General features: G+C 30.6%; 1 protein-coding gene across 4 annotated transcripts in view; it reads left to right on the plus strand.

Annotated features, from left to right (window-relative positions):
- The window catches only part of Ack-like (activated Cdc42 kinase-like), a 212,344-nt gene that overhangs the window by 146,552 nt on the left and 47,533 nt on the right, over nt 1-18,259 (plus strand). For all 4 annotated transcript variants that reach the window (XM_072537697.1, XM_072537694.1, XM_072537696.1 and 1 more), the window contains 2 exons: nt 1,676-1,826; nt 7,773-8,314. In XM_072537697.1, the coding sequence (XP_072393798.1) occupies nt 1,676-1,826; nt 7,773-8,314 (693 nt within the window). The remainder of the gene's footprint in view (nt 1-1,675; nt 1,827-7,772; nt 8,315-18,259) is intronic.

Below are 18,259 nucleotides of genomic sequence, written 5' to 3' on the forward strand. Positions count from 1 at the left end.
CCCTATCCACCACCTGGGGACGCGTCCGATGGGAGACGGAGAACTCCCCACGGAAGTAATTAACATTATTTTTATTAAAAATATCATTTTTCGAAAAGTTTCTTTCAAATCATATAATAATCAGTACTCGAAGAATTTTTGCTTATACTGTATTTCTTTTTTACTCTTCGTATTTTTATCTTAGATTCTTTTTTTATTATTTTATTTATTTATTTATTTTTTTTATATTATTCAATAGAGTTGTTACTATATATCCACCAGGTGTCTCTCGGTCGGTAAATCCGTGAGAAAATACTTTGATGGTTTAAACAATATTTTTGGTGCTCTGTGAATAAATAATAAGGCTAAATTTATCTCATTAGACTAATAAGGAGGCATTTTTGATAGTAGATTATTATTAAAATATTTAAATTAAAGAAAATTATTTCTTTGGAATAGATTAAAAGACTTAAATAATTTATATTTATATAAGTAAGAAAACACTTGGACAGTTTGCAAATGTAAAATTTTTCCGTGGCAATCCTTTATTTTTGAGTTTAGAAAGAATTTAGCATAAATAAGACTTACCGTAACCAGTATAGTCACGATCTGTATAGAAATAACTTAAGTTGGTTGTAGTGAGACATCTACATACACCCTATTTTTCAACATTTTATCTCTAATGACGTGGAATATAAATATCAAAATTTTCTAAAGCGTAGAAATTAAAGTTAAAAAAAGTTTGGGAATTTGTGTGTAAAATTTAAAGACATGTTCCATAAAATGGGTTAAAGAACATTGGGAATTGAAAGGAAATTAATTTCTCATTTTTATAAATTTTTAAAAATGGGCGTTTCATTTAAAACTATTAAGTGTAGTATTTCTAAACAAAATTGAATTCAAAGACTTAACCTCTGCCGATAGAAATTATAAAAATCCTTTAAAATTAAACGACATACATAAGAGCACACCAGAAAGTATCAATTTTTATATAAAATACAAATCGTTTACATCCATAAATAATCAGAGATAATTATCTACGATGAACCGTGACACCCAATGAGTCGGCTTAATGATTAATAACCTAACCTAATTAATAATTGAACAAAATTTTGCTACCTTTCAAAAGTTAGCTGATATTTCCGGTAAGGCTCAGACGTAGTCTTTGTTTCGAGTAGGGGTCATTATGTTCCCTTGTTAAATCCGGTAACATCGACTTTATGTCGTTTCATTTTTAATTTTTAATACATTTAAAATGTGATCCAAAGGTTATTACACCTTTTTAAGTTGTTATTTCCCATTTTATAACTATATTTTCACTGATGATCCGATAAGACCGAAAACATTCCGATGAAAATTGTAATCTGTTTTTTATTTTTTATTAAAATTTTTTAAATTTTACACCATTTTACACCAGAAGTTTTTTTAAACTATGGTATACAGCCACCCACTGGGATCCTTCCCTTTTATAATTTACTTAATATTTATTAACAATATTATATTAAAAGTATGTTCTTTTAATTCATTCATTTGTCATAAGTGTGTACAAAACATATCATACAATGTATTTTTCAATATTATATTAGCTTATTGCTAATTATTACGAATATTTGCAAAAGAATACTCTCATATAATGAATGTAATGTTTTGTAATTTGAATTCTTACTAGTAAAAATGTGATTTAAAAATATTTTAGTTAATGGTAACAAATCCATTGAGGATTTTAAGGTCAGGACAACCAATAATAAACACTAGGACAAGATCTAGTAGTCTGGCAAGCACTCTTCCTCCAAAAATAAGTGGCAGTGCAAGAAATTCTGTCCCCGATCATCTTAATGGTCGACAAGGTAAGGCACCCAATTTTTATAATATTTATACTTTTATATATATATATATATATATATATATATATATATATATATATATATATATATATATATATATATATATATATACATATACATATACAGGGTGGCCCTTAAGTAATTGTACAAAAAAAACCGTAGATTCTGCACTTTAAAATATTAAGATTTAAGCCAACTTGCTTTAATAAAATGTTTATATTAAGAAAGATACAGGGTGTTGAAAGTGGAAATTTAAAATTTTATTTTTCGCTATAACTTTTACGTTTGTATATATCTATGGATAAAAATTTATAATTGAATGCTTTTGAGTAGGAGATATTATAATTTTATACATACTTTGATGTAGCTGATAGAGATACTTTGATATGCTACATATGTGACATAAATTTGCGCTTAACTTTTTTGCTTTTTAAGTCAGCGCTATTTGTGTTACAAAATATTAAAGATACATTATTTTTACAAAGAAAAGGTATACTTGTTAATAACTTTAAAATTCAACCGTTGTCGAGATAATCGCATTTTATAAGTCAGCTGCATAAAATTCTTAGTTGTGATATTTTTGCGGTAAAGCTCTGAATACCTGCGGGTAAGCATAATTGATAGTTTGTTCCAATTAAAACAACTCTAAGATGATAATGTAATATCACAAAATGCTTTATTATGACTGCTAAATGTGTTATTGGGGAGAAGCTTCTATCTTCTTCTTTAGGTGCCGTGTCATCATATTTACAATTTCCTTTCTCTATCGCTTCTACAAGTTTCTATACTGGCGTTGTATTACTTTTTCTCTATTGTAAAATGCTGAGACGAGAGTCACGGAAGAAGCGCTACGAGACGGCGTCACAAGTAGCTATACGAAATAACGGTATTCACATCGATTTACTACTCTCTATCAACTTGTTTCTAGACATAATATATTTTTTAACGTTAGTTGTTAATAAATTCCAAATTGCAAAATCTATTGTCAGCAAATTTACCTTTAAGATGCAGATTTGCAAATGATGTCCGAAACAGGTAAAATCTTGACCACTCCTTCGTCGATAGTCCTTCGTCCTTTTAATTTAAAGAAAAATCATTTCTAGGATACTGAATATCCTCATATTAAGAGAGAAAGGCATTTTCAACATAAATTTCCAGCAAACATATGATTTGAAAACATTAATAACATTTTTTTACGGATAAACGAATTACCTTACGAAGCGCTACGAGAACCTTTATATATTGAAGAATTGTCATCAAACTTAAGACAAAATATGTGGTTTATTATGCAAGATGGTACTCCACCATATTCTAGAGAGAGGGCAGTGAGAACATACTTAAATAAAACTTTCCTGAACGTTGGATTGGTCGTGGTAATCATATTCCTTGGTAATGTGGTGAGATATTCATAAAATTGTTTAATTCATAAAATATCCCAAAAGAATACTTATTATTGTACTTATATTACTTATAATAAATACTGCAGCAGTTTCTTTAAAATCAATGATTCTATTTAAAATGAGACAGTCTTTTATGTAATGTATTGACAAATAAATTCTATGAAAATGCAAAATCCTATTATTCTGTTATTTTGTCAAATTCTATTATTAATTATCCTGCTGATATATTTATTTTATTAAATATTAACTTTAGTTAAAGATATTTCATACCAAAATTCAGAAGTATTGACGTTTTTGTCTATTTTTCGTATTTTTTTGTCTATAGTCGTGATATCCTTCCCTTTCATTTTACGTATCACACGCTCCAATCGGACCAAACACAAAGTAGATATGATGTATCATACGTCACGATCCGACGAATCCGTCCCCACCACAAAACGCTCAAAAAATTATTTAATTCTACATAATTCTGTTTAACTTGATTTAATTTTATTTTATTTTGGTAAAGCGTTGACGTTTGTTAAACGTCATTTTATTTTTATAATAAGTGTATGTTAATCTTACCCAGTGACATATAATAAATATATATTATACGTCATTGATCTTACCTTACAATTACACTAGCCTATATTTTTAACAATTTTCGAAAAAACTAGTTAATTCAGATTTCTTTGTTCAGATGGCGTTAGGATTTTATATCTAAACTAACATAAAGCTTTAAAATATTTTGTATTAAATTCTACCTTAAAAATGTTATTAAAATTACTTATTAATTATATGAATATGTAATTAATACAGTATTATTAATTGAACGTATTGTTTCAAGAACAAAATATGATTGAAATGTCAAATTTTGGTAGTTCAGATTTCTTTACTAGATGACGTCGTTAGTTTACTGGACAAACGGTGTGTCTTGTCACCATAGTCTTATATATACATATATATATATATATATATATATATATATATATATATATATATATATATATATATATATATATATATATATATATATGAACTTTGATAAAATAAAGGCAGATATGACCACAGTTTTATTAATTAAATCTTGTCCAAGTACTTGCGCTTCCTTCCAATTTTGGGCTATCCAACAATCGCAGAATGTCATAAACATAATATTAAACATAAAATTGTACATAACACTAACAAGGACAAACAGTTTAAAATTATTTAAAAAATAGTCGAAGCTACATTCTGGTCGGCAACAGGAGAGAGAATCAATATATATTTATATATATATATATATATATATATATATATATATATATATATATATATATATATATATATATATATATATATATATATATATATATATATATATATATATATATACAGTGTAGGTAAAAGTTTGTGGTCGGTATTGTAAAATTTAACAGGATATCTAATCATATTTCTTATTGGCGCCCATTGCCTATTAGTGAGACGATTAGTTCCGATCAGAGATATTTAACATATCTCTGGTTCCGATCCTAATATACATAAGAAACTAGAGGTGGGTCGTTGACATTGTTATCGGAACCGTTTTTCGTAAACTGTAACTAGTTGATTGTTTACCAGTAGTTTCAAATAAGCGAGTACATAAAAAAACATATTGGCTATTATATTGAGAGAAACTAACGAAGGATATATTTATTATAACTTGAAAAATAAATTAATCAATACAAATAGTACTTACATTTACATTACACATTTCAAAACATAAGTTTTTCCACTTTTCTTGTTAACCGTGTTCTTCTTTTACTTAAAATTAAACCAGATTTTGAACATGTGTTCACAAGGAACAGATTTTGTTACAATACTACAATATTTGATGAATATAGTGGTTAAGTTAGGATATACATGACGATGGTTTTTCCACCACTGTAATGGACAGTTCCAATCTCCGTTCGAAATTTTTTGTGGGTAATATATCATCAGACAAATACATGTCGACTTCTTTTATATGTCTCGATACAGGTGTATGTTTAGATGAGTCATGTCCAATTAATTCATCAAAAATACACCATGGACTTAAGTCATCTTTATCAGTTTCTTTTTCTTGTACTGGTTGATTTTCACTAGTACAATCTTCTTTTCCTTTTTTTATAGAAGTAACCAGCTTCTTAACTCTTTCTTTTGTTTTTTATATCTAGTTATTCTGATTAATGAATGAGTTTCGATTTACGATTGATCTGCATTTTCAATTTCAAATCTTTATTGATAGTTCGTCAAAGGATTTATTTATTGTAAATATCCAATTAAGAATTATTTTTCTTAGTCAAAATTATTGACCTCATATAAGAATAATAATTTTATTTTCAAAAAATGCATATTTGTAGAAGATGCAGCTTTTATGGTCCACTTTCTGAATATTGCAATGATTGAAACTTCTCATGACGCATTTCTGTCCGTTTTGACTACTTCTACTAGAAGTACTGACATACTGCCACCGCCACCCAAGCGTCAAAAGGTGATGGATACTTCCATTAATAAAAATATTAGTTTAGAACAAAAGAAACAAATAGATATGGATTTACTAAACCTATGCAAAGACTCGTTTTATTCGTTTTCCATAGTTGAAGAACGAGCTTTTAAAAAGTTTGCAGGGTGGATTCCTGGATATAAACCGCCAACAAGAAAAACTTGTTCATTACGTCAGGTTCATTACTTCAGGAATGTTATATCAAAATTGAGCAAATTATTAGATCACAAGTTGTTAAAGAAGTAGAAAATAACTGTATTACTACTGACCTCTGGACATATGGAATAACTGAGAATTACATCGCATTAACAGGACAATATTTAATCGAAAATTTAGAATTTAAAACGGTTTTATTAGGCTGCTGCCATTTTTATGGAAACCATAATTCAGAAAACATCGCTTTTGAAATTACTGAAATTATTAATCAGTGGGGTCTAAAACGAAAAGTAAATTTTGCAGTAATTGATAATGTCTCAAATATGGTCAAAGCTATTAAAGATGTTTTGGAATGAAAACATTTAAATTGTATTGTTCACACGTTAAATTTTATTGGTGGAGGACGCACTTAAATGCTGTCGTGTACAAATAGATAAAATAAAAAGTCTTTTTTTTTGGCAATTCGGCAAAAAACACATTTCAAAAAAGTACCTTATCTTCAGAAAGGCTTTTAAAGTATCAATTACAACATAACAGAATTCCCAAACGGCCAATCCAAGACGTGGAAACTAGGTAGAACTTCACCTATTACATGTTAAAAAGAATGACCGAGTTAGAAAAAGAGGCAATCCGTTCCACATTGGTATTAGTTAATACAGACTTAGACTTAGACCAAATCTAAATAATGAAGACTGGATTATTTGTTCTCAACTTTCCCAAATTTTACGGCCTTTTAAAGAAATAACAAGTACAATGAGTGGCGAAAAATACTTGTAGTTCAGTGATTGTTATGGTACGCTGCCCGCAAGAATCTTGCAATAAAATTTTAGCAAACGGTAACCTTACATCCATAGTATCCGACGTAGTACAATTACTAATATCGGGTTGCATTGTTTAGTTTATTTTTCAAGTTATAATAAATATATCCTTCATTAGTTTCTTTCACTTCAATAAATATTGTGTATAAACGCTAATAGCCATTATGTTTGTTTATGTAGGTACTCTCTTACATGAAACTACTATTAAACAATCATAGTAACTTGTTTACGACAATCGGTTTACGATAAAAACGTCAACGACCCACCTCTACTCGTTACCTCTGTCCTTACTTTGATTCGGTGCTTTGACGAATCGAGAGATCGGGAGACGAGACGTTGCCAAATAATTTTGTATGAAGGTTTTTTATTGCGGCGTCATATGCAGTTTATTATTTTTATTGGGAATAAAGCACAATGTGACTTTAAAATAAGCTTATTTTGATGTTTAGATCTTTAATTCGGAAATCGTACTTAAAATACGAACCATTAATAAATTTTATTTATATAAAACGATTTCCGTAGTGGAAATCAAAGTGTACTAAAAACTAAAACACTAGTTGTAAAGTAAAATTGTGGCATATTCCCAATAAAAAACAGTAAGCTATTTAAATCCATTTCGCCCAAATTTGATTATCTTAAAACATTGTTCAAATGCTAAAAAGACAACAGGTCAAATAAAACCAATAAGTTTGACAACGTTGAACTTCCCCTTTTTTTTATTATATCCACTCATTCATGTTCGGCGATTTAAAGGGCTGACCTAATATACCTCTCTCTTTTTAAACAGGTGTTTCTCACTTCATCTCATGTAAGGTCCATACCGACCATAAACTTTTACCTATACTGTATATATGTTAAAAATTTAATTTAGAGTCAATTATTAGATAAAAGAAAATATTTTTGTGACTATGTGACATACCACTCAAAATGTTGACGGATGAGAATTTATGTCATTCGGTTTTGTGCCGTTTCTTTACTTTTGTATTTATGAAAAAATAAAAAATAAGCAAATCGTAGAACTAAAGTACGTGTTATCTAAGCTTTAAACATTTTTTTCTTTTAAATGTATTTATTGATTATCTTTGCTTTTTAGAATTTTCTCATGCCACCCTACCTCGACAATCTCCGTTACATTCAACCATTGCATTAACTAAATCAATTCATAAAGATGAAAACCCCATCCCATTACCTCCCAGAGACAAGAATAAAGCGCTTTTGGCAGCCAAACCAAGACATACAAGAAAACATCCACTAATAATACCTCCTACCAGTCTTCAAAGGACCCTCGACAAAGTCAACACAGTATCTCCACCCCCTGCGGTGAATATCAATCCATTTCATAATGAACCAGTGTACACTAACAATGGTATAATTCATGGAAAAAATCCCGAATCTCAGCACTTTGAAGAACAAATTGAATCCAATTTAAATGCTTTAGATGAGATACCTGTTGAGCTTGACGTTGTAGATGGTGATGAAAGTTTTGTCGGTTTAAAGGGCGAAGAAGAAAAAATGCATAGTCACCACGTTAGTTGTGAAGATTTACTAAAGTTTGCTAATTCTAAGCCACCTTCGAGAACGAGAGGAAACGATTCAGATGAAGTTAGAATTATGTCCAAAGTATTAGGAAAAGAGGTAAGTACCATAGGTATATTTTCCAATTCAACTACTTTACATTTGTAAAATGAGATTTATTATATAATATATAAATAATACTTTCAGTCGCATCAATACTAAAGGTTATTAGCGACATGTTGATTTACATTTATTTTACAATAAAAAATTTACAATATTGCTTATATTACGGTTTTCATCTAATAATGTTTTTAGTTCGTCGGAAAGATTTTGTGTGATTTTTTTTAGATAAATTTTGCACAGTTTAATAAGCGTTTTTCATTTATATGTCTTACATCTATCACATACCGATTGCTTTCTTCCGGCAAATAAATATGCGTATGTTAGTTATATATGATCTAAAAAGTAGTCGGTCAATTCTAACCTGGTTGGCACGGCTTGTGTTTTGCTTCCCCCAGGTTTTTATCGACGGTTTAATTTATTTTAATTTCTATTGTGAGTTATCCCATTCACTTTGCCACTGTTAATACTCGATTTGGGATTTAATCACTGTTTTAATATCACCAGCAACAGTTTCACTCACTATTGTTGACTTCTCGTTGTTTGCTGCATTTCTAGCACAGTAATCTACTTCTTCGTTTTGTCGAATACCTACATGCGATGGAACCCAAAGCATTACAATGTCGGTGTTTTTTTAATGTAAAATATCTAATTAATTTTTCATAACGGAACCCAATTACGTGTTTTGGAAACAGCTGCTGAATTGTCGGAATGGAGCTTAAATAGTCAGTGATAACTACTGTCTTACTATAGCTGTTATTATTGAAAGGAGGACCAAAGTATATCGATATGGTTTGTTTCATTTTGATTGAAAACAGACAGACTTGAGATTAATGTATGGAAGAGGTATTGTCCAAGGTGGAAATATCTTAATATTAACTGGGAATAAGATTAATGGTAGTTCAATGGACAACCTATTTAGGTACCTACTGGCGAATCCTTTGATTAGAGGAAATATTTTTACTTTTATCTACAGAGCTTGGTGAAACGATTAGTTTCAGTGTTATGTATGAATTAATTATTTAAATTTGAGAGAACTATTGTAGCATAAGATGGAGTAAGATAAATTCTTCTTAAATGGAGCGGTAACTCTCCCTTTAGACATTGGAGACTTTCTACGGCGATATTCGGAAAAATCATAATCGATTTTTGTTCTGATTATTGAATTTTATATGTTTAATAGGGATGTATAATCTGCTCCCCAATTGTAGCTGGCTATTCGGAGGCTCAGGATAAATAGGAGTAGGAATAAAAAAAATTATTATTATTTTTTAATTACGTTTAATCTAAAAAAAAACATTGAAACATTATTAATTAAAGTATAAAACCAAAGGGTCTAGCCGGTTACGATAGTGAAAAATGCCCCCAGCGTTATTCCAAAAATAAAAATACCATGTTGTTCTATATCAAAAAGTACCAAAAAAAACCTAACCTCAAACAAAATTTAAACGTATTTTTTCGTTTTTGAACGATATCTTCATTTTTAATCATAATAGAAATTCGTTCTTTTTTTCAATTTGTAGGATATTTTATGGTCTACATCATGTTGTTTTGGACAAAATTTTTGACGTGAAATTCCAATTTTTAAACGATTTTAAAATTTGTTTAAAAATAAACTGTCTCGAACGCCACTTCAAAAAAATATATATTATTGGTTGAGTGTCAAACTATCTCCATGATTTTTTTCAGATTTTTATAGGTGTAGCATCATGGTCAAAACAACGAAAAATCATTTTCGGTCTAGCCGGTTAAGATGGTAAAATTCCCCCGCCATAGTCCAAAAATAAAAATACCATGTTATTCTACATCGAAAAGTACTACGGTTAGAATCCAAGATATCGTCAAAAAACGAAAAAAACACGTTTTAACTTTTTTGAGGTTATGTTTGGGTCTATAGGTCTAAAAATTTTTTTGGTCGAATACTTGTTGATATTGAACAACATGGTATTTTTTATTTTTGAAATATCGCTGGGGGTATTTTTCACTATCTTAACCGGCTAGACCCTTTGTAATTTAATTTTCGTGGCCTTCATGACAAACACTCTCGCTTGGTGGTTGTTCACAGGCTTTTAACGACCAGTAAAATGGGTGCTACTGCGTAGATATTACCATACTGTTACAAAGTTCTATCAGGTTATACAATTTTTCTTTGGCTATAAGCAACATGCCTTATGTCTGTTGATATGCCAGTTCAAGCAATTTTTTTTTGGTCGTGTTCCTCTCCTTATGGTTTGAAATTTGCGAAACTCATTTTCCTTTTATCATATTTAAAAAAAATGTGATTTGGATTATCTTTTCTGTATTGAATCTAAGAAATTTTTAACCATGCCTTCTGTGTCAACTTTTTTGTTTTTTATTAATTTTGTTTTCAAATTTTTTGCATCAAAAATGTTTTCTTGGTCCGTCTCTTGTGCTAAATATTTTTGTTTGTTTAATGACCACTGTGTACAAGGCCGGGTGGGTAAAAAATTTCATCGTTTTTTCTTTTTCTCTCTATTTGTACATGTACCGTGTCGTATTCCATCATGGAATGGCCATATTAAAATAAAACAGCGTAAACATTTCTATTTTGTCCACCGCAAGTATCACTCATTAGCACAAATGGTTTACCGTTTGCATTTTTTTTTTTCAGATAATCAAAGATACATGGCGATACCTCATTTGAGCCTCTCCCTGCGACTCCTTCATGCCACCTATAGCACAGAGCGTTATTATTTTTTACGTTATAAACTGAGATTATAAACAGCTAACCTTCTTTTATAAAACAAAGCTTTTGCGTTTACATTTGGGCAATACCTTACTCTAAATTAAGTCCAATAAAATAAACGCTCTTATCAAATTTGCACCATCATGAAATTTCTTAGCTTCCTTCTTTTTTTCAATATGCTTTTCATAAGTCTCCTGCATTTCAAGCTTTTTCGCAGATGATGCAGATTTGTATTTAAAGCAAGTGTCACAATAATCTTTACGAGGTACATAAAATTTTAAATGAAACTTGTCGTTAAATATTTACCTATGCAACCACTGTTTTTCGGGCTCTATGCCATTCTCGAGGCACTTATCTGTAAACACGTCATACATTATTGTAATGTGAAATGTATTACTTATTGAAATATATAAATAAGTACTCATAGTTGCTGTCTTTCCTGCAGAAGTGTGAGGGCACTTTAGAAAATGACTTTATATTATCTCTTATGATTTATTTATTATATTCTGGGCACTTTAACCCAGGACTGTCCTTTTTTCTGAGACCTGCAGGAACAATGTTATGTTCTGGTTTCGTTTTTAAAATATTCCGTACAAAAGTTTCAGAAATATCCAAAGTCTAAAAAAAATCCTTGGTATACCTATCGCAATTTTTTCGTTATTTGAATAAAAATAGAAATACATACCTCGTTTTAGATCTCCTGGATGTCTCAGCCTGTGTCCTCGTTGAAAGTTTTGGTTTTTCTTAGACCAAGTTGCAAATATATTGTCTTTGCTTTTCGGTATCACCTATTTCATAAAAAGAGTTGTGTATCAGCTATCTGTCTTCCTCTGTAAATTTTTAACCTACATAAATACGCAATGGTGGAAATTGTTAAGTAATCCATGCATGAGAACCAAAATGAAAGACATGTATTATACCTAGAGTAGGTAGAGCTAGTTTTTAATTATAGTTCAGCTTACCTAAATCAAACGTTTGATAAATTGTGGTATTTTCCTTATCACGCTGATAAATTACTGACCTCCAACTTCTTCACAAAAACTTTATGAAGCTTAATTTCTCTAGAACTATCCTTGTTACTACTTCAGTTGTCCGATAATTCACAGTCATTTAATAATTGTATTGCCTACTTCAAGATTTTTTTAAAAATAACTGTAATATTTTATTTGCTCTTGAAGAATACATATTTTTAAACAATAAAACTGTTTGAAAACTTAAATAAAACTAGGTTTTATAATAACAGTAACATCTAGCTTCAAAACAAATCTAAATTCAAAACTAACTAATCATTAACCTATTGAAACATAACCGTAACATGAACGTAAGAGTAAATTTGCTGACAAAACCATTTTCAACACATAGCACTGTAACAGCTGTTAAATTTCTGTGACTCAAACTATTTGACTCGGTTTGTTGATGTTACTAAGTCGTATCCTCCGTACACTTATGTTTCTCTAAATAAGTCTCCAAAGCAAGGCGGACATACGTTCATATGACTTGACTATATACGTACATATAGGTTGAAGTTTCATATGTCTGTACACAAAAATACTAAAAATAAAAAAGTAGTTACGTTCGTGTGATCCCAAGCCCCGTATTGTTCTTGATAAATTCACACCAGTTTGACATTTATTTTTCCACATACGTGTTTTATCGAATATCATTCCTAAAAACTTTATATCGTCTACGAAATCTAAGGAATTTCCATTAAGGTATAATCTCCGTGTCCGTAGGTTATATTTTCTTCAAAACAACATGCACTTCGTTTTAGATTCAGAAAATTGTAATCCGTTCAACTTGGACCAATTCTCTAGATTATTTAAGCTCTGTGGTATATGTTTCTGAACTGCTAGGATATTTTTTCCCTTTGTACAAATTACTAAGTCATCTGTGTATAATCTCCCTTTAACTATATGGGAATTGTTTTTAGTATGTCGTTAATAGCCATTAAAAATAGTTGCACTTATCGTTGACCCTTGTAGAATTCCATTCTTTTGTAACTTTGTAGGTGACATATCGTTGCCTAGATGAACACTCTTCTAATACAATGTTTTATGAAATATAATATATGATATATTCAGGAGCTAGTAGTTTATTTTGCTCAAGATACCTGAGAAGTCTACATCTAAATTTTTTTCCATAATTTTACAGATGACATTTGTTACGGATATTGGTCTATATGAGTCTGATTTTGTTCTAGGTTTGTCTGGTTCTAGTAATGGAATTATTATAGGTTCATATCAACTACTGAAAAATACATTATTGGTCCATATGTAATTGTACAAATTTAGCAAATAGTCTTGGCTTTTATCCTAAATTTTTTGTAAAAAGATAGCCAGTATATTATCTGGCCCTGGAGCTGTATTGTTGGTTGCAGCTAGGGCATCATTTAATTTAAATATGGTAAAGTTATAGTTGATTGGATGGATTTCTTCTTCGCTAAAATCCAAAGGCACTTTTTCACCAGTAAGTTTTGTTTCTAAGAATGTTTTTGTATAATTATGTTCATTGGAATTGTTTTCGAACTGTGCTGCTAATACCTCAGCTATTTCTTTTCTATTACTGATAACATTATTGTCATGTGCTAAAAATGTCAGTGTTGTGTAGTAGTTAAATTTCCCAAACCCAGCCTTAGATAAGTAAAAGGAAACTGTCACTGGACAGTTTTCCTAAATGTTTTGTTACTGTCATTATCATTTGCCTATTGTAAAATTTACAAATTGCAAAGAGTATGTTTTTTACCTGGAATTTTCTTAGTATTTTTCCAGACAAGAAATGGCGATGTTGAACTGTCTGTACTTGATACGAATTTGTTCCAAGAGTGTGTTCTGCTGTTCTGTTTCCGTTAATTAAAATTTTTTATAAGACTTAATATCTTTTTTACATTCTTCATTCCATCTCAGTAAAAAAGCAAATGGTAGCAGGGGTTTGGTCATGCCTATATGTTGTGCTGCAGCTTTTGTAATTAAGGATTTGAATGCATTTAAATCATTATCTATGTCTGAAAATGGTATTTATTGTAGGTTGGTGATATTTGCTTCAATTAATTCACTCTATTTCTCCCAGTTACCGTGTTTTAAGGTAAAGGGTCTCCAAATTCTGCTTGATCGTATTCACGAAGTAGGAGAGGAAATGGGCATAAAAATAAACCAAAACCAAATTTTTAGTGTTTAGTCGTGACCCACATCCCGATGCAAAGCTTCAATTAAACGAAGTCAAAGTTGAGAAAGTCCACAAAATGACATATTTGGGAACTGTGATAACGGACCAACTACATCCAGGCATAGAAATAAAACGTAGAATAGCAATGACTAAAACTACTTTTATGAAAATGAAGTCATTGCTTTGCAATAATCATCTCAGTTTAGAACTAAGACAAATGATGGTTATGTTTGGTCCGTACTTTTGTATAGTGCAGAAGTGTGGACGCTAAAAGGATCGATCATGAACAAAATTGAAGCATTGGAAATGTGGGTTCATAGACAAATGCTGAAGATACCTTCGACAGCAAGAAAAACTAATGAAGAAGTACTAAGGAGCGTCAACAAACATAGAGAACTGCTAAAGACCGTTAAACATCGAAAAATGTCTTATCGGGGACATATAGTAAGGGGAAGTCCATATAAAATATTACAACTGATCCTTAAAGGTAAAATAGAGGGCCGTAGAGGTGTAGGAAGAAAACAAGTTTCTTGGTTAAAAAACTTTCGTGAATGGACACATGACAAATGCAGGACAATTATTCCATATTGCAGAAGATCGAGAAGCCTTCGCAATGGTGATCGCCAACGTCGGATAATTCTGATATGGCACGCGAAGAAGATCGTGTTTTAAATTCTATTTCTGAGTAGTGCAGCTATTTATTTTTCAATTAGGCGACGGAAAGGAAATTCTGATTGGATAGTGATCTACTACCGTACAAATAAATAATGACATCTATCTTAATATTGGGATTATATTTGGTTCACATATAGTTATATCGATTGCTAATGAATTGCCTGTGTAGATGTCAAACCTAGTGGATCTTATATTATTTGGGATATTTGGATTTTGTGGATTGCTATATTTTCTATTATTCGACCTTTAGCCGAAGTATAATTGGAAACTCACATTTTATTATGACAGTTAAAGTCGCCTAGCAATATCCGAGGTGTTGGAATTTGATTAATCATTCGTTCTCGTTCTCGTTCATCAATAAGTTGATTTGAAGGAATATACACAGATATGGATATATTTTTTGAGGTAAATCTATTTATATAGTTATTATTTCTATTATATCTAGTTATTATTTCTATTCTATTAATAAAAACACAATGCAATATTTTTAGATTTAATCTGCTACTAAATACATATAGCAAAAGGCTGCAATATTGTGTTCTTTGGTAACACTTGCTATATTAGGATATATTCTATTTTTATAAAAACAGGTGTAATTTTTTAGTTCTTAACAATAATCGTTTTTAAAATTGGTTTCTTGTAAGCATATATTGGCTAGATTTGCTTCTGATATAAGTGTTGTGAAAAATTTATTAGAGCATGGAACCCTGTAAGATTTTATTGGATGGGGCCATTATTCTTGAGAAGAGTCTATTGATGTATCTGATTCACTTTTTAGGGCTTGAGCTATTTTACTTAATTTTAATTGTAGCATTAATTTTTTCTGATGTGTGTACTTAAGTTTTTATTTTTTTTATAATATGGGTGAACATAAGATAAAAGTTTCAACAGTTAATGAGTATGTTCTGTGTGTACTTTTTTTATATACTTAATAGATCTTTGGATCCTGTTACATTTTCAAAGAAATCTGCTAGCTGGCCATTGTGAGAATTTGAGTTTCGTCTTTAAATAATTCTTTTACATGATTCCGTAATGTAGCAAAGTCAGTCTTTTGTGTTGAGTTTTTGATATTTGGTGATTTTTATCTTTTTTGTTGAAGGTTGTTTTGGTTTGCAAAATTTGTTTTTGTTTTCTTCAGTAGGAGTAGAAGAAGGGGGAATTTTTATTTCAGAAGCAGTTCGTATTGTGATAGTCTTACTTTTTTCAGCGGTGGTTATGATTTCAGAAATAAACTGAATGAATTTCAGAGTTTTATAGATGTACTTGACGTTGGAGTTCGATTGATGGAGTGGTATTTGGTTGACATAAGGATGAAAAATTGTTGTTATCTCTTTTGATGAAATATGGTTAAATTAACTACATACTATGACAAAAATATGGCAGGATTTAAATGTGAGAAATAAACGAAAAGCTTTCCTAAGTGGTTTGTCGACAGGTTTAAAAGCTCCATCCGGAAAGGGAAAATCCCTTATTATTAGCCATTTGGTAGCGACTTAGGATTTGCTGAAGGGGGTTTAAATGCATTTGTTTCTAAAAGGACTGAAGATTACCATCAGGAAATAGATGCAGATCATTATGAAAAATGGGTTTCAGATATTCTGTTAAAAATCGAACCAGGATCTGTTATTGTTATGGATAACGGTCCATATCACTGCCGGCGTGTAGAACAGTTGTTATTAACCACTAAATGGAAAAAAGCCGAGATTGCGGATTGGCTTACTAAAAAAGATATTAAATTCGATGGACCAATTTTGAAAATCGAGTTATTAAACTTGACACGGTATCATAAAGATAAATATATTAAAATTACAGTCGTGGATAAAAGGTATCTAGCATCTAGTGAAAGAAGAGCAGAATATGTGGAATCTTGATAACTTCATTGAAATTACCATGGAACCAATAGTTGTGAATAGGCGAAGATACTACGGATGATTCTAAAGATGACATAGAAGACTCAGCTTAGATTATGTATGTTAGTTTTTATTTGAACATATTTTTTATATTTTATGGAAATAAATATTCAGTTCAGGTGACCCATTTATGTCGTACCAAGAATTGTTTAAGTACTTAGTTTCAGTTTGAGCTGTGCTAAAGTTACTAGACGACCCTTTTTCTAATCCCATATCATTAAATCTCATTTTAATAGAAATTAAATTTAATCCTTGAATCAGTCATAAATTTATTAATTTAAACGGATAAAGGGTTTTTCCCAAAAAATATATTTAACAAGGACTAGTTTTCTTCATCTAAGGCATCTATAAAATAAGAAAATAATTTTTATGACAATCAATTCGTTCTAAAATCCTGATCATTTTTTAAAAACCGCACGCCTTTGACTCGTCGATTTCCTTTCCACTCAAACTCGTAAAGGTCTACATATGAGTTACTTTCCACAATTTTGGTACTGTGCTGTAGGTGGCGATAGTTTTGCTTCCATTTGTGGGTCTTTAAAGCCTGTAACATTCAGTGTAATTCTGCGGTGTAAACGCTGCAGGTAGGAACAGTGACGTAACTACAATTTAGAAGGCCCGGGGAGGAAGTATCCCCCTCCCCAATATAAGAAAAAAGCGAAGACTTATCTCCATATAGGAACTACCTAAATACAACATGTTTGAAATTTAAAGATAAAATATCAAACACATTTTTTTTCTTATTGTTTGATTACGTTGTCGAAGTTGATGGTGTTTGCTACTTCACGTTCAATCGAGAGCATTGCCAAACCGGATCTGGCTTATAGTGGATCGTAAATAGCTTTTTATTAGTTTATTAGTTTCAATTTTGAAATACTCCCTTTCATTAGAAGCAACAGAGACACATACTGTTAAAAATAGGTTTATGGCAAAAAACATTTGCAAAAGGTTCCAACAGGTCCTGTGTCAGAATAAAGGTCGAGATAAACTGTGCCATCTTCCAATTTCTGGCCTCTTCATTTATTTTTGCAGTTTGCAGTTCTGTGTCACAATCATTGAGTAAATACTCGACCTGAACGATTTTGAATTTTTCGAATACAGTCTTCATTCTTTGTATTCTAGTTTGAAGCTGTTTGTGTAGCTTGTCTAAACATTTAAGCACAGATCTTTTAGTTTCATCTTCGAGCGATAGTCCAGCATCTTCGGCTGTTTTTCTAGACATTATACTTTTTAAAACTCTCCTACTTTTTTTTCAAGGGAGATTCCTATTTCATTACATTCTCAAACAAACTGGAGAGTTTTACTCTTTCAATGCTTAAACCCTCCGTGTGTAAATACCTCTGTGCCCTGTTTATTTCTTGCAAAATGTAGCCTTATAAGTGAAAGAATCCAAGACATTTGAAGTCATAAAATGTTCGAGAGTAAAATTTCAGCTGATCCCCGTGTGTTAATATTTTCTTTGGCGTCGCAAAATTTTTCTGTAACTTAAAC

This window comes from Diabrotica undecimpunctata, chromosome 7, assembly GCF_040954645.1.
Source record: "Diabrotica undecimpunctata isolate CICGRU chromosome 7, icDiaUnde3, whole genome shotgun sequence".
In the NCBI taxonomy this organism is placed as follows: Eukaryota; Metazoa; Arthropoda; class Insecta; order Coleoptera; family Chrysomelidae; genus Diabrotica; species Diabrotica undecimpunctata.